Consider the following 17,894-nt stretch of genomic DNA (forward strand, 5'->3'; position numbering starts at 1 on the left):
CAGCCCTCACTCCCGTTCAGCACTGGGGCGCCTGTGTCCTCCCCTTTTACCCTCCCCCTCCCTGAATGTCTCTCTCTGTTGGCAGCTCCTCGGACGAAGACATCCAGTACCGCCTGATGACCAGATTTGTGAACGAGGCTGTCCTGTGCCTGCAGGAAGGGGTCTTGGCCACGCCCACAGAGGGAGACATCGGCGCCGTCTTCGGGCTTGGCTTCCCACCCTGTCTTGGAGGTCGGTCTTGCAAGTCAGGAAGGTAGCTCGCTTTATCCCGGAGCTCGTTTCACTTCTTCAACAATGTCCTATTTCTCCCTTTAGGGCCCTTCCGCTTTGTGGATCTGTACGGTGCTCAGAAGGTAGTGGACCGGCTCCGGAAGTATGAGGCTGCCTATGGAAAACAGTTCACCCCGTGCCAGCTGCTTATGGACCACGCCAGCAGCCCTAACAAGAAGTTCTACCAGTGAGCAGGCCCTGACCCTGCTCACTCACCCACTAACGCCAACCGCAGCAGCGCTGGTTCTCGACAGAGTGGCATCTAGGTTTATCAGAGTGACCAGAAGGAAAACAAATTCTGGCATTGGGTGTGTGCCTTGATTAAAGTGCCTTCAGCTGTGAGCATCTCGCCCTCCCAGGGAGGTCTGGCTGTGAAGTCGTTTGTACTTCAGGATGGAAGGTGGAACCCTCTGTGCTCACGAATTTGTAAGCCCCGAGGCCCCGAGAGGCGGCGTCTCTGGAGCCATCCTTTGCTGCCTGTTCCTCCTGGGAGACCAGTGGTGGCCAAGGGTGGTGAGGGCAATTCTGCACCCAGCCAAATACTTAACGATAAAAATCAAACACTTTGCCAGCTTCTCTGCCTGCCTACTGCTTTCTCTTCTGTCTTTGCCCTTGTGGTTTAACCCCCTTTCCTTCAAGGGGTGAGCTGGAATAAAGCCCTGTGCTTCGCAGTAGGAATGTACTGGAGCAGCACCTTAAGAGAGAAACTGCGTTGATGGAAAGTGGGATTTTATGAGCCTAGAGCCTTTTAAACCAACTGTATTTAAATGCTTTGGCTGAGCTTCTGCTTACAGTGGGGAAGAGGCCCTGGCTAAGCAGAACAGTGGGAGAGGTGTGGAGGGCCAGCATATAAAAGACTCCTTGCCGTTGCACAGTTTTACCCAGTTCTTTTCTTGGTGTGACTCATTCATGTGTGCACCTCAGGATGTTTGCGGGACGTTGGCATTAAGCAGAGGAGGTGACGTTTTCCGGGCCAGTGTATCCTGCACGTCTTGGCTGCCCCAGAGCACAGAAGGTGGACGATGCCTGCACAGTGATCACAGGCATCCCGTGTGACCCACCACCGCCTCCCCTCTGCTAGAGCCTCCACTCTTCCCCTCCCCCTGCCCTCTGTGTGGAAAGTTCCCACACTTGTGTTCTGGCAGAAGCATTGCCCAGTCCAGGTAAACAGCTTTGGGCTCCTCACTGGGTCTGGAAGGAGGATCCACGCCGTGTGCGTGCGGAATAATTCAAGTCCCATCACACTGCGCAGTCTCATCTTGAGGTGTCACCAGTTCCTCCTGCCTCTGCTCCGGCTGTGAGTACTTCAGACATCCCCCTGGATAGCTCTGCTGTGGGGACTGGCAGGCGGGAAGCTCAGCTCCAGTTCTACTCAACACTCACAGTTGGTTGCTAGGAAGCCAGACTCTAAAACCAAGGCGTCTCCGAGTTGGGAGTTTTCAGGTGACCCATAGAAGGTAGAGAACTGCTCCTCCACACCAAGGCCATTAACAGGCTTCCGGGGGGTGTGGGGGGGTGTCTGAGCAGCCTCAAGGCAGGTATTTGGACAGGGCAGGAAGTTAAACCTGGGTAATGGCTTGGAGCTTTGAAGTATGACCTTTCCACTTAGCAGCACTAGGTAGGTGTGAATTATGTTGAAACATCAGTGGGAGTTGAGGGTTCTTGTAGTTGAGGGGCTGGTGAGGGCTTTTCAGAAGGGAATGAGGGCCGCTCCACCAGCTGCCTCTGAGGAACAAGTGGGCTGTGTACCCACACCATTTCCGAAGTCCTCTCCTGCCCGCAGGCATATACGTTGTGCCCGTCGGTCCCCACGGCCCTCTGAAAGAACAGTTGACGCCCAGAATTCCACCTGCACTACTCTTCAGTGGTCTAGCATTTATTTCACTAGCCCTTGAGGACCCACTGAGTGATCGGCAAGGAAAGCCAACGTCTCAGCATCCCAGTGTCTGTGCTCTACTTGCTGACTCGACTCCCCTCAGCGCTGAGGCAGCCTGCCTGGGGCATGAGCAACAGCACGGCTTCGATCCTCTTAAGATAGAAAAGCAGAGGAGATAAATATCTCGGTAGGGCAGACGAGAAGGCCGCTAACCCCTGGGCCTGACTCCAGGAGAATTAGTGCTTCTGGTAGGCGAGGCGGGGACGAGCACGGTGCAGGGGGTGGGGGTCGGACACGACAGCCGACCTGCTCTGGCTGCTGGCAGGTCAGCGCGCTCGACATACAGGGCACGAAGACCTGCTTTGAAGCAGGCGAACGAGTGCGAGAGGCCTGAGCTCCGGGAGGACAAGAGCAGGTTCTCCCAAGCCGTCGTGCTTTCTCCTTCCTCCCCATCCCACCTGTGCCGGTGACAGAAAACCAGGAAGGGACACCGTGTGTTTGCCAGGCTCAAGTGACGGGGCAGGAGACCGCTGGGAGTGATGGGAGGCCACTTGCCTCGAGAATCAGGGAGCAGCTGCCCTCAATCCACCCGCTCCTGCGCAGAGCCAGAGTCTTCGTGGACCGGACCCAACAGGCAGGATGGAGGGCGAGCTGCGGTGAGCTCGCGGCAGAAGCCAGTGCGCTGGAGACGGAGGGGGGGGGGGGGGAGCACCTGCCTCCCTAACTAGATAAGCAGGTCCAGAGCAGAGCTGTGCTCCTCCAAAGCCATCACCCAGGAACCAGAACCCACAGGGAGAGCCTCTGAGGTGTGGTGGCACAGGCTTGTACTTGATACACCTGTGTTCAGGGCCAGGGGCCCAACACACAGCAGAGCAGAGGGGAAAGGAGGGCACCCCCGACTCTGGGGCAGCTCGGCCAAAAGCCCACAGAGCACAGAGGAGAGCGGGCACTTGGGGAATTTGTGCTTAGATCATGGACCATCTTCTTCCCTTGTCTCCAGCCTGCACCTACAAGCTTTGAAGTGCGAGCTGTCAGTGGAGCTCTACAGCAAGACGGAGGGGGCTGTTAGGTCACCATGAAGGCCTGCTTTTTGAACCCCCGTGGGAATCGCAGCAATGTGTCACCAGGCCCGGGTGTGCACCGGTGCCTCCAGCCCCTTCCCCGCATACTCTACACACTGAAAGGCAAGATGCATGCAGGGCTCTGGCCCAGAGGACCCCCGTTTCCAAGTGTGTCTCCCCTGGATTCACTCTCCGTGGCTGCTTAGCAGCCTCAGTCTTGGCATAGATTCTTCCTGCAGGCAGGCCCCACTCTGGGAGTGCGGTCACCCTGCAGACCCAGGGCTGGCCCCCCAGGGCCTCCGGGCTAAAATTCCAGTTGTGCAGCCCCGAGCTGGGAAGTCAGATCTTGGGCCGCCAGCCTTTGATGAACTGCATGATCTTCTTGACCTGCAGCTTGGTGAGGTGAAAGTCATCTGCCAAGATGTCCTCACTGAGCTGCACGAAGATGCTGCCATCAATGCGCTCTCGGGCAAAGAAGCTCACCACGTCCTCCGAGAGCCCGATGAAACGCAGACTTCGCGAGACCTCCTCCAGGGAGAGTGCAGACAGGTCAGCGGGGGGCTGCCAGGAGGAGGCATCCCGGCCGCCCCAGCCTGTGGCCCCATCCCGGGGACTGGCCGGAGGCCCTTCTAGGCGCCCCTGGCTGAGAAGGAGTCGTGCTCTGCCTGCTTCGGGCCCCTGCAGGGCCACGGGGGACAGGGGGGCGGGGACCTGCCGCAGCACCACACCTTCAGGCTCAAAGGCCTTGGGGGGTCCAAGTGGCAGAAGGCCAGGCCCAGGCCCAGGAGCCCTCCCAGCTCTGGGCTCCTGACAGCGCAGCACCTCCGGCTCTGGAGAACTGCCCCGGCCCAGCTCAAAGGGATCAGAGGGCTCCAGGGCGGGTGTCTGCCGCTCAGAGGAAGAGGAGGAGGAGGTGGGACAGCAGGAGGAGGCAGCAGCCGAATAGGCCTGGCCTGGAGGGCCCGGGCCTGGGGAATGAGCGGGGCTGGAGGTAGCCAGGGGACCTGAGCTGGCTGTGGGCCCAGAAGAGGAGGCGGCTGAAGGGCCTGTGGGGTAGGCAGGCCCGGAAAAGGGGTTCAGAGCTCCAAGGGGAGCGAAGCGTTTCTGGGGGTGGGAGGGCTTGAATGGAGGCGGGCAGCTGCGGTAGGTCTTGACTGGGGTGTCGGCCCCCCAGAGAGAGGCAGCTCCACTGCTCAGGGGCTCTACAAGGGCCCGGGAGGCCTGGCTGGGCTGCGTAGTCGAGGGCAGGGGTCCCGGGGGTGGGCGGCTGGGGGACTCGCCCACCTTGCAGTCTCCCCAGGTGCATGGGTAGCAATAGAGGGAGTAGGTATCCGGTGATGGAGAGCCACTGCCACTGCGGGAGCCCGCCCTGTGGGCAAAGAGACCGACACAGACGGAAGGGTAAGCACAGCAAGAGGGAAACGCCACAGGGCCACACACACGACACAGCAAACCACTGCTCCACCAGGTCCCAGAGGCCGCTGCTCCGATCTCAGCAGCGCTGGCCCACACCCCAGCCCCCGAGGCCTGAGGCCCTCTGAGATTGCTCTATTCTTTCTCCCGGCGCCCCCCCTCCCCAGGAAAAATTAAACTAAACTGAATCACATAGAAAATTTTCAATAGCAAGGAGCACTCCACCCTGTGGCAGATCCCACTCTGGAGGGAAACAGAGCAACACTCCCAACCAATTGTCATCATTTAGGAGAGGAGCGAACTGAAGCAGGAAGCCCGGGACCCCGGCCCCCAGGGCCCCCTCCCTCAGGTGCTGCTCAGAACCTCAGAACCTCTGAACCCCGGGCCTGAAGTCTTCCTCTGCCTCAGCACTGGCTCCCCTCCCCACCCTCCCCTGCTTCAATCCACCTGAGGAGGCCCAGGACCAAGAGAAGGAAGGGGCTCACCCATCCTGGAGACCAGAGGAGTAGTAGGAGAGGCTGGAGCTGGGGGAGTGGACAGGCTGCAGCTTGGGGAAGCGCGGGGGCACCGGGGGACTGCCCGAGAGCCGGCCATTGGCACTGCCACCTCGGGGGGGCACAGGAGGGGCATTGAGCAGGCGGCACTCCTCCTTCACCTGCAAGCACAGGGCCATGATGCCACCCCCGGTCCCCAGGCAGCTGGGCCAGGGCGGCGTGTGGGACTGACAGTGCCCCACTTTGCCAAGAGCCTGCCTTGCCTTACACCCCAGCTCCTCACCCACCCACCCACCCACCCCTTCTCGTCTCTCCAGCCCGTTTCACTCATTGAGAGCTGACAACACATACACTGTCTCCTGTGGCCTTGGAAACCCATCGAGTGTAAGAAAACGTAGAGAAGTAGATGAAACATAACCGTCGTTAAGTAGACATAGTCCCTCCTCAAGGAAAAGGAGAGAATTAAGGGAAAAACGTGTAATGAGGAGAAGAAAGGGAAGGAAAAGTATCTGCCATCTGGCTCCCTGCCTTATAGGTCAGACACTCAAAAGTGGACTCCATGGGATGTTCATAGGTGTTGTCCATAGTCTGTGGACAAGCTCGGTCGGAAAATTCTGTGTTAAACACAGATAAACGGGCTTCCTTCGTGCAGGACTTCTCAGAGCCTTTATTATACCAACTCTCTGCGGCTCCAAAGTGAGGAGGGGGAAGGCTGGGCATCACAGGCTACATTTTCTAAACTTGCGTCACCATAGAACCTTCTTTACCCTGGACAACTTAAAGGGCTCCTTGTTCCACTCCTTGTGGAACCTTCTGGGTAACACTGTTCTAGGCTCATCCCCAATTCTCTGAGGCTGGGGACCTGCTGGCATCTTTGTCCCCACAACTCCCAATGCCACCGTCCCTGGTATCCCTTCCTACAAATGCTCCTGCGTTTCTTTCCTCGTTTTCTCCCCTTTCCCCACCTCGGCCACCCTCTGTCATACACTCGGGGGGCTGTAGACCGAGATGCCAAGGCTGGGGCCCAGGAGAACGAGCTTTACAAGCCCAAACCCTGACCCCTGGCTGGCCACCTCCCTAGAGGATGGGGCCCACAGAGCTCAGAGCCCGGCCTCCGCCCCCCCCACCCCCGCTCCTCGCCTCCAAGGCGTCCACTCACCGCCTCGGATTTGGGAGGCACTGGAGGCGGGGCCGCCTCGGACTCCAGGCGGGGCGGCCCGGCGGCCCCGAAGGAGATGAGGTCGGGCCCCGGGAGCGGCCGGGTCCTGCCCTCGGCGAGGCCCTCGGCCGCCTGGTGCGTCCACAGCTCCTCGTAGGGGATCTCGGCGGGCGGCGCGGCGGGCTCGGGCGCGCTGGCCCAGTCGGGACTCACGTACTCCTGGTCGCCGTCGCCGGGCGGGCCGGGGCCGGAGGCGGGGGCGCGGGCGGGCCGGAGGGCGCGCGGGGGCGCCGGCAGGCAGAGGCGCGCGCGGCGCGGGCTGGCGCAGTCTTCGGCCAGCTCGGCGGGCGCTTCGCGCACCGCGGTCGAGTATTCGTCGGGGTCGAAGCGCTCGCGGCAGTAGGAGGCGCTGTCGCGCACCAGGCGTTCGACACGCGGGTCCCCGGCCAGCAGGCCCTGCGGTAGCGCGAAGCGCGGCGTGTCGGTGAGCAGCAGGAAGTGCAGCGGCGCCGGGCCCTCGCGGCGCAGCGCCAGCCCCAGCACCACGGTCTTGGAGATGATGCTGACCAGCTTGTAGCAGTGGCCCTCCCGCACCGGGTGCAGGTCGTAGGGGTTGCGCGGCGGCCGGCTGGGCACCAGCACGTTCACCGGGAGCCGCACGCGCTCGATGATGGCGCGCACCGTGTGCTCGCCCTCCTGCATCTGCAGCTCCAGCGGGCTGCGCGTGCTGAAGCGGCCCTGGCACTGGAAGGGCAGGCTCAGGCTCTCATTGGTGCGGTGGTTCATGCAGATGAGGCAGGGCATCTTGCCTTTGATGGGCCTGGCGCCCCCGCTGCCACCCGCGGCCCCCGTGCCCCCCGGGCCGCCGCCGCCCACCCCGGCGAGCGCCCCGGCCCGGCCCAGCTTGCGCAGCAGGGTGGTGAAGCGTGAGCGCTCCTTGGTGGTCTTGGCGCACAGGATCTCCGCCTGGCCCATGAGAGTGAGCTCGTCGCCGGCGTGCAGCGTGAAGTTGTACACCTCGCTGTCCTCACTGAACTCGCCTGACACCACCTGGGGATCCCAGAAACGGCGGGAGGCCTTAGCCAGAGCCCCGGGAAAGCCACCGGGACGGGACCCAGGAGGACAGCGCTCCTCTTGGGCCTTTCCCAGGGCCAAGACCAGATCAAGAGCAGTGGACTGAGGACATTCCATCCTGGAGGGGCCACGTGGTGGGTGTGCAGCCTTCAGTGAGTTACCTCTCGGGGACCTTAGTTACTCTTACTTGGAAGAATTGCTGTAAGGATTAAATAGACTATATGTACAATGAAATACTTTGAAAATACTCAATATATGGCAACTTTTGTTATCATTTTTTACAATTAGGGCGATAACAATCCTCCACCTATTCAACAAGACTACTCTGAAAAGAAATGAATTGATGGATAAGCAGAGGGTTTATAAACAGGCAAGAACCTCCTGTACATAAGTGGGGGACCGTGTGCACTGTGTGCCCCACAGCTACACTACCACCACCAGTGGCTGAGAGGACGGCTGCCCTGAAAGACTTCCCAGTCAGGCCGTGACCCTCCACACACACTTCCTGCTTCCCCACCTTTTGCAGGAAGCTCCAGGAAGTTCATACACCTAGCCAGAGGCTTTCAAGGGGCTGCCAGAAGCCACACTGTGATACTTTTACCTCTTAGAGCTCAAAGGCCACCCTCCAACCAGGGTCAGGCTTGCCCCCGAGGATAATGGAAACCTGGGGGCACCGTGCCTGGTGCAGAAAGGACTAACCTTGACACTGAACGTGATGGCTTCCATCACAAAGATGCGATCAGGGAAGACGCTGGCCACCTCCTCCACGCTGCTGAAGTACCTCACTGGCTCCCGAACATCCCGGGCCTGCTCCAGGAGCTTGAACTTCCCTGCACAGGAAGGAATGCAGGCTGCTGCTAGGGTGGGCCTGCTTGCTGGGAGCCTAGCCTGTATCCGGAGAGGCCTCATTGTCCCCGCTTCTTGTTCCCCTCATCTCAGCCAGCCTCTCTGGAACTCAGGTGGTCAGAAGGGCAGGTTTGCACCAGTGGAAGGAGCTGGTCAGCTGATTCAAGCCTCAGCAGGGAGGGGAGCACAGATTCCTAGCAACTAGAGCCCAGCCCTCACCCAGTGGACAGCTTGTGGGTGTGTGATAAGGCTAGCAGCTGCCTGCCCAGAGAAACCCAAGTGCAAACCCAAACACTTGGACACAGAGCTATCCTCGGACCAAGCGTTAGTGTGGCATTGGGGGTGCTGATTCCTAGCTTGCTCCCAGCCCCACTCTGATTTGCTATGACCCTAGACAAATCCCTTCCCTTCTCTGGGGCTTTGAGTCCTCAGCTGAGGAAGCTGGAGCAGATGCTCTTGGGCCCCACCTGGATCTGGCATTCTATGTATCTGCATTGGATTGCTAACCCACACTGATGCAATGGGCAGACCAGGGGCCCAGCCCCAGTCTTTGGAGATCCAGGGAGAGCAACTCTGACCCCTAATCTGTTCCCAAATCCTCCTCTGATCCAACATCCAGCCCCATTGTCCCAGAGGCCTCTGATCTGAGCCCAGCAAAGCCTCCTCCCTTGGATGAGGTCTTCCCAACCTACAGTCCAGGGCTATGTTTTGGCTGGCTCGGCAGATGCCCCCAGCAGACACAGACTTTAAAGAATGATGATAATCCATAAAGCTGACACCCCTCTGTGTAAACTGTCTAACCTCACTGGCCACACATCTTTTATGTGCCCACCTATGTGAGCACAAAGACAGGCTGTGAACCATGCTGGCATCTGGACAGATGGCCTCTTCTTAGCCCTTACACAAAAGGAAGAGAGTCTTGTATAAGCTGAGAGAAGACAAGGTGACTCTAGCTTCTGTAGTGTTTCTGGTAGTTGCTACAGTCACAATCCATTCATTTATTCATTCCACAAACATTTGTGGAGCACCCACTATGTGCCAGACACTAGCCTTGCCCCGACAGGGTGTGCCAATCTGGGTAAGAGAGTCTGCCCACAAGGAAATCCAGATGTAGTGTGTGATGGCAGGATGTGACAAATGCTACACCAGACTCATGACAAAAGAGTGAGAAGACCACTGAGTTGGGGGAAATCTGCCTGGCAGTCTGAGGGGATCATAAGAATGAAAAGAGTTTTACAGAATGGACATTCCACATGGAAGAAATAGCATGACCAAAGACATAGAGTCACGGAAGCAGACTGCCTGCCCCAAGTGGTGAGTGCCTGGAGGGTAGGACTTGAGAGGGGTGATGACAGGGGTGAAGCAGACAGCAACTGGGTTATGAAAGGCTCTGAATGCCATATGGTAGGACTTTATTCCGTAAGAATGAAACCCCCTGGAGTGTTCTGAGCAAGGGAAGACCAAAATCAAAGTTGAACTCTATAAAGATAACAGGGACACCATTCAGGTAAATAACTCAGTAACGAGTTCTGGAAAAGAGCCAGGGCAGCAACTGAGGGAATAACAAAAATGAGCAGAACAAGAGGTACTGTCGAGGTAGGGAGCCGCATCAGACGGTGGTGAGAAACTCATCAGACTGACGAGTAGGTGGTGGAGGAAAGGACTCGGGTCACCAGCCTGGTCAGAAATGGAGACGGCAGAGCTGTTAACCAAAACTGAGACCCTGGAAGGAACGAGTTGTGGAGCACCGGCCAAACTGGGGAGGCCAAGTGAGGCCCTGCAGGGGGTGTTCCTAGGGCAGGCGAGCGTGTGGGTGCAGCGCTTGAGGATGCCTAGTCAGAAGTAACAGACAGAAGGTCACCAGCCCACAGGAGGCAGCGTCAGCTGTGGGGCAGGCAAGATAGCTCAGGAAAGAGGAAGAACAGAGGATCTTGACCCTTTGGGGACCCTCTTCCCAGAGAACTCCCACAGTGTACCCCTAGCAGGAACACACAAAAAAGCATTTTGTATATAGTACAGGGGGGCGGTTCTTGAAGCCCCCAAAGCCCAACCAGAAACCCGGATAGAGACACCCACTCCCTAATGCAGAGTATGAAGAGCAGAGGGCCAGGGGCAGAGCCTGCAGCATCAACATCTATGAGCAGGAAAAGTGACAACCCAGAAAGAGGGGGAAGTGCCCAGGAGAAAGCTGGAGGGAACATACCCCACGTCCCATCCCCCATCCTTCCCCAACCACTCTGAGACCCTAGTAAAAAGAGGCCTCGGATGAGCCACAGCCGTAGAGGGCAGCAGGGATAAATTGGGGAGGGGACCTAGCAAGGAATAGTGATCTGCAGGTCAGAAAGCAGGAGTCACACATCTGCTACCATCCAAGAAAAGTAGCCCCCGTCCCTCACCCAGTCGCCTCCCCAATATCCACACACAAACCCCCCAACCCCAAGCAGCCAGGCAGGGAGAAGTGCCCACTGCCCCCTGTGGGGAGAGCTGGAGCCAAGTCAGGGCTAGAGCCGGGGTGGGGGGGGGGAGGATGTGGCAGGGAAGATCGATGTAACCATGGTAGCCGGCACCACCCCCTCCGCCGCAGCCTGAGCCCAGCACCGGTCATCGCTGCCGGGAGGAAGGAAGGTAGACCTCCCGGGGGTGATGCTCTGGCCCCTGGAAGCCTTTTCCTCCCTCTGCAGCCCCACTGGGGGCAGCTTCCTCTCCTGCCTCCCCCTACATAAGACCCGAGGTCCTCTGCGGCTCTAGGGACCTGCCCCACCCTGGCCTGCCCCTCCTCCCTGTCCGTGACTCCCAGAGCACGTTTACGCAGCCCCGACCGTCCCTTCCAGCCTGAAGCAGGGTCTTGTTTATCACCCCTCCCTGCCAGCACCTGACCCATAACAGGCGCTCCATAAAGAATGGTGGGTAAATGCACGGACTTGGGAGTCGGACAGACCTGGCTGAATCCCAGCTCTGCCACCTACCACCTGTGTGGCCTTGAGCAAATTATTTAATCCCCATAGGCTTCTGTTTTCCCATCTGTAAAGTGGAAGCATGCTACTTGGCTCAAGGGACGCATCTGCCCGGTGCTCCGCAGGGTCTGCGGCCCGCGCGGGGAGAGGCACCGCGCAGAGGACAAGGCGGGGAGCTGGCGGGGTGGGGGTCGTCCCGGAGGAGTCCGGTCTCCCTGCCTCCCCGGGCGGTGGGCCTTGGCCTGGAGACCCGGCTCTCCAGCAGCGGCCCCCACGCCACTCGCTGCAGGGCATCGCCCTGAGCCCTCCTCCCCTCTCCCTCCATCGCCTCCCGAGGCTCTCTCCGCGGTCCGCCCCGCCCGCCTGCCCGCGCAATTATTAATTCATTAGGAGGAATCAGCTCGGAGCTGTGCGCTCAGAGCTTCCTCATTAACCCGCCGGCGGCCCAGCCCCTCCCCCTCCTGGGGGGCCTCGGCCACCCAGCCCCCATCCAGGCGGGGCCCGAGCGGCCCACCGGAAAGATGGAGCTGGGGATGCGACACCTCGGCAGGCCAGCTGTCACCCGCCTTACACAAGGGCACCGAAAGAGATGGGGGGAAAGGGCCAGGAGCCTCGTGAACGCAGAGTTCCCCAGGAGGCTCTGTACCTTGGTTTCCCGGATTTTTAATGACATAACCGAAATGATGCAGTAAGTCATATTTCTGTCAGTGAAGGCTTTTTCCAATCTTTGGTTTGTTTTTTTTTTTTTTTTGCATCGAACCTGTGCCCCCAGCAGTGCAAGCGCCGAGTCTTCACCACTGGACCGCCAGGGAAGTCCCCCAATCTTTGCTTTTTTTATCCTAAGAAGAAGACCTGGGACCTCTCCCTGGACCAAGGCCAGATACCCAGGCTGGGAAGTTTCTAGCTTGGGCAGGTCTCCCCAAGGGCTCCAGTCCAGGTCAGAAAGACACTTGAGACAGTTTCCTCATGTTTAAAATGGGCTGTGGGGCTACAGGAGTACAAGGTGCACAGGGCGCTGTAAAGAGCAGAAGCCCCGTAAAGGGTTTAGTCCTGTCCCACTGACTCCGGGGAGACCCAGGCAGCACCAGAAGGGGAACAACATACCTGTGAGGAAGGGACCGTGAGCCTTCCCAGCTCAAAGTATTCCAACCTTTGTTGGGGGGTGGGCAGCAGTTAAATACAGAACTGAGCTAACTACTAACTCCTGGAGCTTGATAAAACTCCCTCACAGGGCTGCTGTGAGGACGCAATGGCAACAACGCTCTGCCCAGTGTCTGAAACGCAGCACGTGTTTAATGTGCAGGAGCTGTGGGATCCTGGGCTCACGTGGGGGCGTCTCCGGGATGGGGCCACCAGACTCACATCCCTCCCACACAGGGGACAACAACCCTGCATTCCTGATGTGGCAGCAAGCAAGAGCCCAGGAGTCAAGACACCTGGGTGCTAGCCCTTGCTCTGCTGCTTTCTAGCTGTGTGACCCTGGGCAAGTCACTTCCCTTCTTAGGCTCTCTGTTTCATTGTGTGTAAAATGAAAGGGCTGTACTTTCTTTTTTCAGCAGCAGAATCCTTTCTTCAAACAAAATCTTTAGGACATCAGCATCATATATATAACAGATAAAAGTAGAAATTCATTGCAGAATCTTATTTAAAAGCCTAAAATGTTAACATTCACTTAAGTCAATCAGTGAAAACAATAAGTTTAACACAAAAATTGGGAAAAACAGGATTAGAGCAGGCAGATGCAGCCACATAATCAGCCTGAGCATCCCTTTGTTTCTGAAGTCTTTTGGTTGCACAGTACTGAGAGGATCCTAGCAGGAGATATTCTCTTTGAGGGTCTGTGCAAAAAGTGTTAATGAGGCAGAGATACCACCTGTATGTAATGGTACATACTGAAGGTCTCTAGTCAGGGTTAAGGTTTGATTTGTAGCAGTTGGAGGGTGTGGGTACTTTTTTTTTTTAACATTAGTTTCAAGTCTATTTTAAAACAAAATGGGAATCAAAGGTTTGCAACCAGAAACCCAGGGCTCCACAAAACAGTATGAAAACCACTGGGCCCTAACTCTAACCCTAATCACCACCCTGCCAGCCATGACCTTGCTCACCCCTGTGGCTCTAAGGAAAAGCCAGTCACCAACAGTTTCCTCCAAGACCTCCCCACCCCTACCCCGCTGCCTACACCTCCCACCGGCTCTGTGCCATCAGTCCCTGGCTGGGCATACCTGGGTACTGCAGGGGGATGTCAATCTTGGGCCCGATGACATAGTGACCCTCCTCCAGGGTGTGGGCTGTCACCGTTGTCCACTGGCGGCAGGAGTGGATGAGCAGGATGTCTCGCTCACTGACGCCCTCGGCGTACTCCCCTGAGAGGGGAAAGGGGGACAGAGGAGGAAGGACAGAAAAGAGAACATTACGGAGGGGGGGGGGGCGGCGGAAAGGACAGGCAGGGTGACCTGCTTACCTCCTCACCGAGACGCCACCGGGGACGGCTCCCCATGACCCCTGCCCAGACCAGCAGCGCTCAAGGGACAGGCAGGCTGCCAGCTGTGACCTCGGGGCTGAATCAGGCCCCCTCTCTCAGGGCTCAGGCTCCCCGATGGGGCCCCAGCAACCGGCCCAGCCTCCGTCCTGCATTCATCATTCGATTGGACCGCCTGCTGTCCCAGGCCCTGTGCTGGAGCCAGGGGCTCCCAGCGGATGAGCCCAGCCTCTGCCCTCCAGGAGCCCTTAGGCCCAGGGGGAGGTGAGAAGAGATGTGAACAGAGAACACAGGCCAAGTTTGAGGCGCTGAATGGAGGCTGTCCGGGTTCTCACAGAAGGGGCAGTAAACTAGCCGAGGGGGAGTGTGGGGCAGGAGGGAGGATGGGAGGCAGTGCCGAGCAGCAGACACCTGAGCTGGGCCTCAGACCACCTGAACTGAGACCAGAAGAATTCTCAGCCCCCGAGTCGGCTCCTAGGCCAGGAAAGGAGGGCCCTGGTGGGGCACAGAGAGGGCCGAGAAGGGGCCGTCCACGGTGAACCCCAGGGCTCTGGGTCACTCGGCAGGGCTCACAGGAGCTGACTCCTGGCTCTCTTTTCACCCACTGCCACAGACAGTCTGCCCACGAGGGACCTCAAAGGAGAGAGGAGAAAGTCTCAGATACCCCCGATGCCACCTCAGAGAAGCTGCTTCTTGGCTCTCCCTCCCTCGGCCCTTCATCCCCCACCCCACCCGCCCGGTCTTTGGAACACAGTGATGAAGGCCAGAGGGAGGGGTGGGTTTAGAAGAGTGCTGGGGGCTAGCCCTGGGGGAAGCTGCATGGGGGCCAAGCCGTCGGGAGGGGCCTGGGCCCCAGAGGCTCCAACCCCAGCACCGGTTTCCAGGAGAGCAGAAGGGCTGGCCCAGCTTCCAGGAGGCCTTTGAGCCGTCTCCTGGTTGCAGCTGGTGAGTAGGGTGGGTGAGGGATGCCTCCTTCCCAGCCCGCTCAGACGCAACTTAATAAATATCTGCCACCCAACCAAATGGGAAATGGTTTACTCTGATGGCTGGGGACTCCCTGAAGTGTGTGCATTTGGTCGGGGGAGGGGAGGATGTGTTCAGGACCTGCAGGAAGGGCCTGGCTTCCACCCTGTTTATGGGGCGGGGGGGGGGGGGAGCCTTTCTCCTCAATTCCTCACCTGAGGCACAGGAGGCTTTCCTACTCTGTAACCTCCTCTTAGAGCTCTCCTAAGCCCCAGGCTGCCCTTCCAAGGGATGCAGGCCACAGTCACACAGGACACACACCAACAACCATGGGTCATGGTCACCAGTAGTTGAGCCAGCACAGCCACCTGGCCCACAGTGATAGGGGCTTGCTTATTACCCCAATGACACAACTCAGTCCCATGGTCCCACTAAGGGGCCCCTCCCAAATGCACAGGCACACAGGGACCTTCAAGACTTCAAGACGTACTTTTGATCACATATTCACACTCACAGTTTTGATCACATAAGGTGACCACAGCCATAGCCACCATTGTCACAGAGAGACACCAGGCAACTGGGCCGTCACACCAGTTGCTCATTCTCTCATTCATTTACTCCTTCCATAATCTTTGTTAGGCAGGATGCCCTACCTCAAGGAGCCTGCAGCCCAGTAGAAGGACAATAAACTGACCATTACAACGGGTTACAGTAGGAGACAAGACAAGGGTGCCAGAGGTGTCAAGGGAGCCCAAAGGAGGCCTGCCAGATTGAGGAGCTCAAAAAGGACCCCCGGGGGTGGGGGAGATGCCAAAGAGGATGTGTGGGAAGTGGCCAGGCACAACCTAGGGCCAGCATATTCCATTCACACGCAGACACACACAGCCTTGCTGTTGACATGGGCAGTCTCGGCATCACACACCGACGATCCAGAAAACAAGACGTTGGACTGCCGGGCAACCCTGCCCCACGGCCCAGGCATAGACGTTCTCACCGAGCCCGCTCCTGGGACACGGTGACGCTCACTGTGCCCACTCCTCGCCGCCGCGGGTCGGAGGAGTGGCTGCTGGCCCCGCGGAGGGGAGAGGAGAGGAGCCTGTGGCCGCGGGCTCCATTAGCATTCAGGGAAGCGAGTGTGCCAACGCGGGCCAAACCCCTATTCTTCTCACACACAAAACCCCCGGCCTGGCTGCCAGCCCCGGCTCCTGCCCCTCCCCCAGCCAAGCAGCCCCTCTTCCCCCAAACGGTCCACTTGCTCGGCGCAGCCTCCGGGCGCCCCTCTCGGGCCCGCAAGCATCAGCAGAACAGCCCGGGCCCCCGGGCCCCAAGGAGAAGTGGGGCAAGATGTGGGGAGGTCCGGGGGCTCGGGGGCCCGCCCGGCGGGAGGACTCGCGCTCACTCAGGCCCAGAGGTAGTCTGCCGGCCCCCGGGGACCGGAGGCTGCTCCCCAGGCCGCGAAAGGAGGATGCGAGAAGGGTCCCAAGAGGGACAGAGCGGGGCTAGGGGGCGGCGGCGGTGGGAAGACAGAGTCCGAGGCCCAAGGGTTACGGGAGGATCGAGGTGAGAGGCCGGAGACAAAAGGATAGAGGGGGGCGCGGCCCGGGCGGGGGTCTGAGGGCGGCGAGGGAAGGGGGTGCACCGACGGCGCGGACTTGGCGGCTCCGCCGCGCTCCGGGCTCCAGCTGGGCCGAAGAACTCTGTCCCGGGCCCGGCCCCAGTCCCTGTCCCAGGTTTCTGTCCCTGTGCCCGTCCGTGGGGCCCAGAAGGAGGCGGCCCCTCGGTTCGTGGGCCCCGGCTCTCAGGGGAGGCGCTCCGGGAGCAGCGCGGGGCCCGCGCCGAGGAGCGGGAGGGCAGGGGTCGCATCCTCACGGCCCCGGGAGAGTCCCCGATGGTCCCCCAGTCGCCCTTCCCAACACCCCCGGTACCTGGCCCGAGGCAGGCAAGTGTGGGCAAGCGGCAGCGGCTGACGATGAGGTCGAGCGGGAAGGCGCCCATGCTCCAGCGCAGGCCCGCCAGCCCGGCCGCCAACTTCTCCATGGCATGGGCGTCCCCGGGGCCGCCGTCCCGGGGCCCCGACGGCCAGTCCCGCGCGGCCCGGGCTTCAGCGCCCGCCGCCACCTCCTGGGGCCGCCGCGGCGCTCCCCGCCTGGCGGCCCAGCCGGTGCTGCGGGCGTCACGTGGCCGGCCTCCCAGCGGGGCGCCGGCCCCCGCCCCCAGCCCCTCGCCCCACCCCCCGGCCCGCGCCCGCAGCCGCCGCCAAGGCCCGCCTCCCCGCCCGCCCGGCTCACCCGCCCCATTCCCGAGCGTCCAGGTGACAGCCGGGGACCGAGACCCCCGGCGGGCGCCAGGAGGAAAAACGTGGACGCGAAGCGGCATCCCCAGGGTCGGTGGTGGGGGTCGGCCTCCCCTTCCCCGCCGAGTGTGTTCGGATCCCCCTTTCCTCGCCCGCTGGTGCCCCGGCCTCCGGGAATCGCCTCCGGTCCCGCTCGGGGTCCTGCTTCACTTCCCAAAGCTTCTGCTGCCGCGATCCCGGCAGCGGTTGCTGCCTCTAGGACGTATATCACCTCCAGCTTCACACATCCTGGCAACGCCGCCTAATTAACCCCATTTTACTGATGAGCAAACAGACTCAGAGAGGTCAAGTAGCAGCTTGATTTGAAGCTAGGTTTAACTTCAAATCCCACTGCCTTCCCAGCTTGTCGCCGAAGCCTAATACAGCCCCCATCTGCCCCCACTTTCCAAGTTCCCGGCGCCTTCTCACCGATTGCCACCAGTCCGTGAGCCAGATAGCTCCAGCATAGACATAGGCTGGTGCTGAAAGGGCTCCATGGACTCTCGTCCTCAGCCTCGGTACCCCAGAGAGATCCCCCCTCAACACACACGCACAAGCGCTCTCTTCGGAGGTGACTGACATCCCACATCAGGTGACCTGAACCCCAAGAGAAACGGCACCAGATAAGATGGACACAACTTCTCAGAGGAAGAGACATTTCAGCTCACTGTTCAATCTCCATCTTTTGCAGAGGAAAGAAACGGAGACTCCAAGAGCAGAAATGTTTTGCTCCAAGGTCACACAGCGGGAAAGCAGCAGAGCTGTGACTGGAAGGCAGTTTGTCATCCAAACTGGGACACTTTTGAGAGTGCAGGAGGTGCTAACAGGGATAGGTTTATAGGCATAAACCAGGACAGAGGGTGTAAACCAGGACCAGACCACTCGTTCACCCTATCTCTGAGAGAGGCCTCTGAGCCCTGATGTAGATGCCACGCCTGCAGCTTCTAGTCCTCAGTATTGCTGGTTCACCTCA

General features: G+C 59.5%; 2 protein-coding genes across 2 annotated transcripts in view; one reads left to right on the forward strand and one right to left on the reverse strand.

Moving 5' to 3' along the window:
• The window catches only part of HADHA (hydroxyacyl-CoA dehydrogenase trifunctional multienzyme complex subunit alpha), a 41,843-nt gene extending 40,899 nt beyond the window's left edge, over window positions 1-944 (forward strand). The window contains exons 19-20 of the mRNA XM_081254984.1: window positions 86-231; window positions 316-944. Of these exons, the coding sequence (XP_081111110.1) occupies window positions 86-231; window positions 316-461 (292 nt within the window). The 3' untranslated portion in view covers window positions 462-944. The remainder of the gene's footprint in view (window positions 1-85; window positions 232-315) is intronic.
• Window positions 945-3,536: 2,592 nt separating this feature from the next.
• On the reverse strand, window positions 3,537-16,626 carry GAREM2 (GRB2 associated regulator of MAPK1 subtype 2; the record flags this gene model as incomplete). The annotated part of the gene is made up of 6 exons (XM_081254414.1): window positions 3,537-4,576; window positions 5,106-5,275; window positions 6,274-7,323; window positions 8,047-8,177; window positions 13,370-13,510; window positions 16,515-16,626. 6 exons carry the CDS (start codon window positions 16,624-16,626, stop codon window positions 3,547-3,549), a joined length of 2,634 nt encoding a protein of 877 aa, XP_081110540.1. The 3' UTR covers window positions 3,537-3,546.
• Window positions 16,627-17,894: the final 1,268 nt, after the last annotated feature.

The sequence above is a fragment of the Mesoplodon bidens genome (assembly GCF_964165515.1).
Source record: "Mesoplodon bidens genome assembly, chromosome: 14".
Lineage (NCBI taxonomy): Eukaryota > Metazoa > Chordata > Mammalia > Artiodactyla > Ziphiidae > Mesoplodon > Mesoplodon bidens.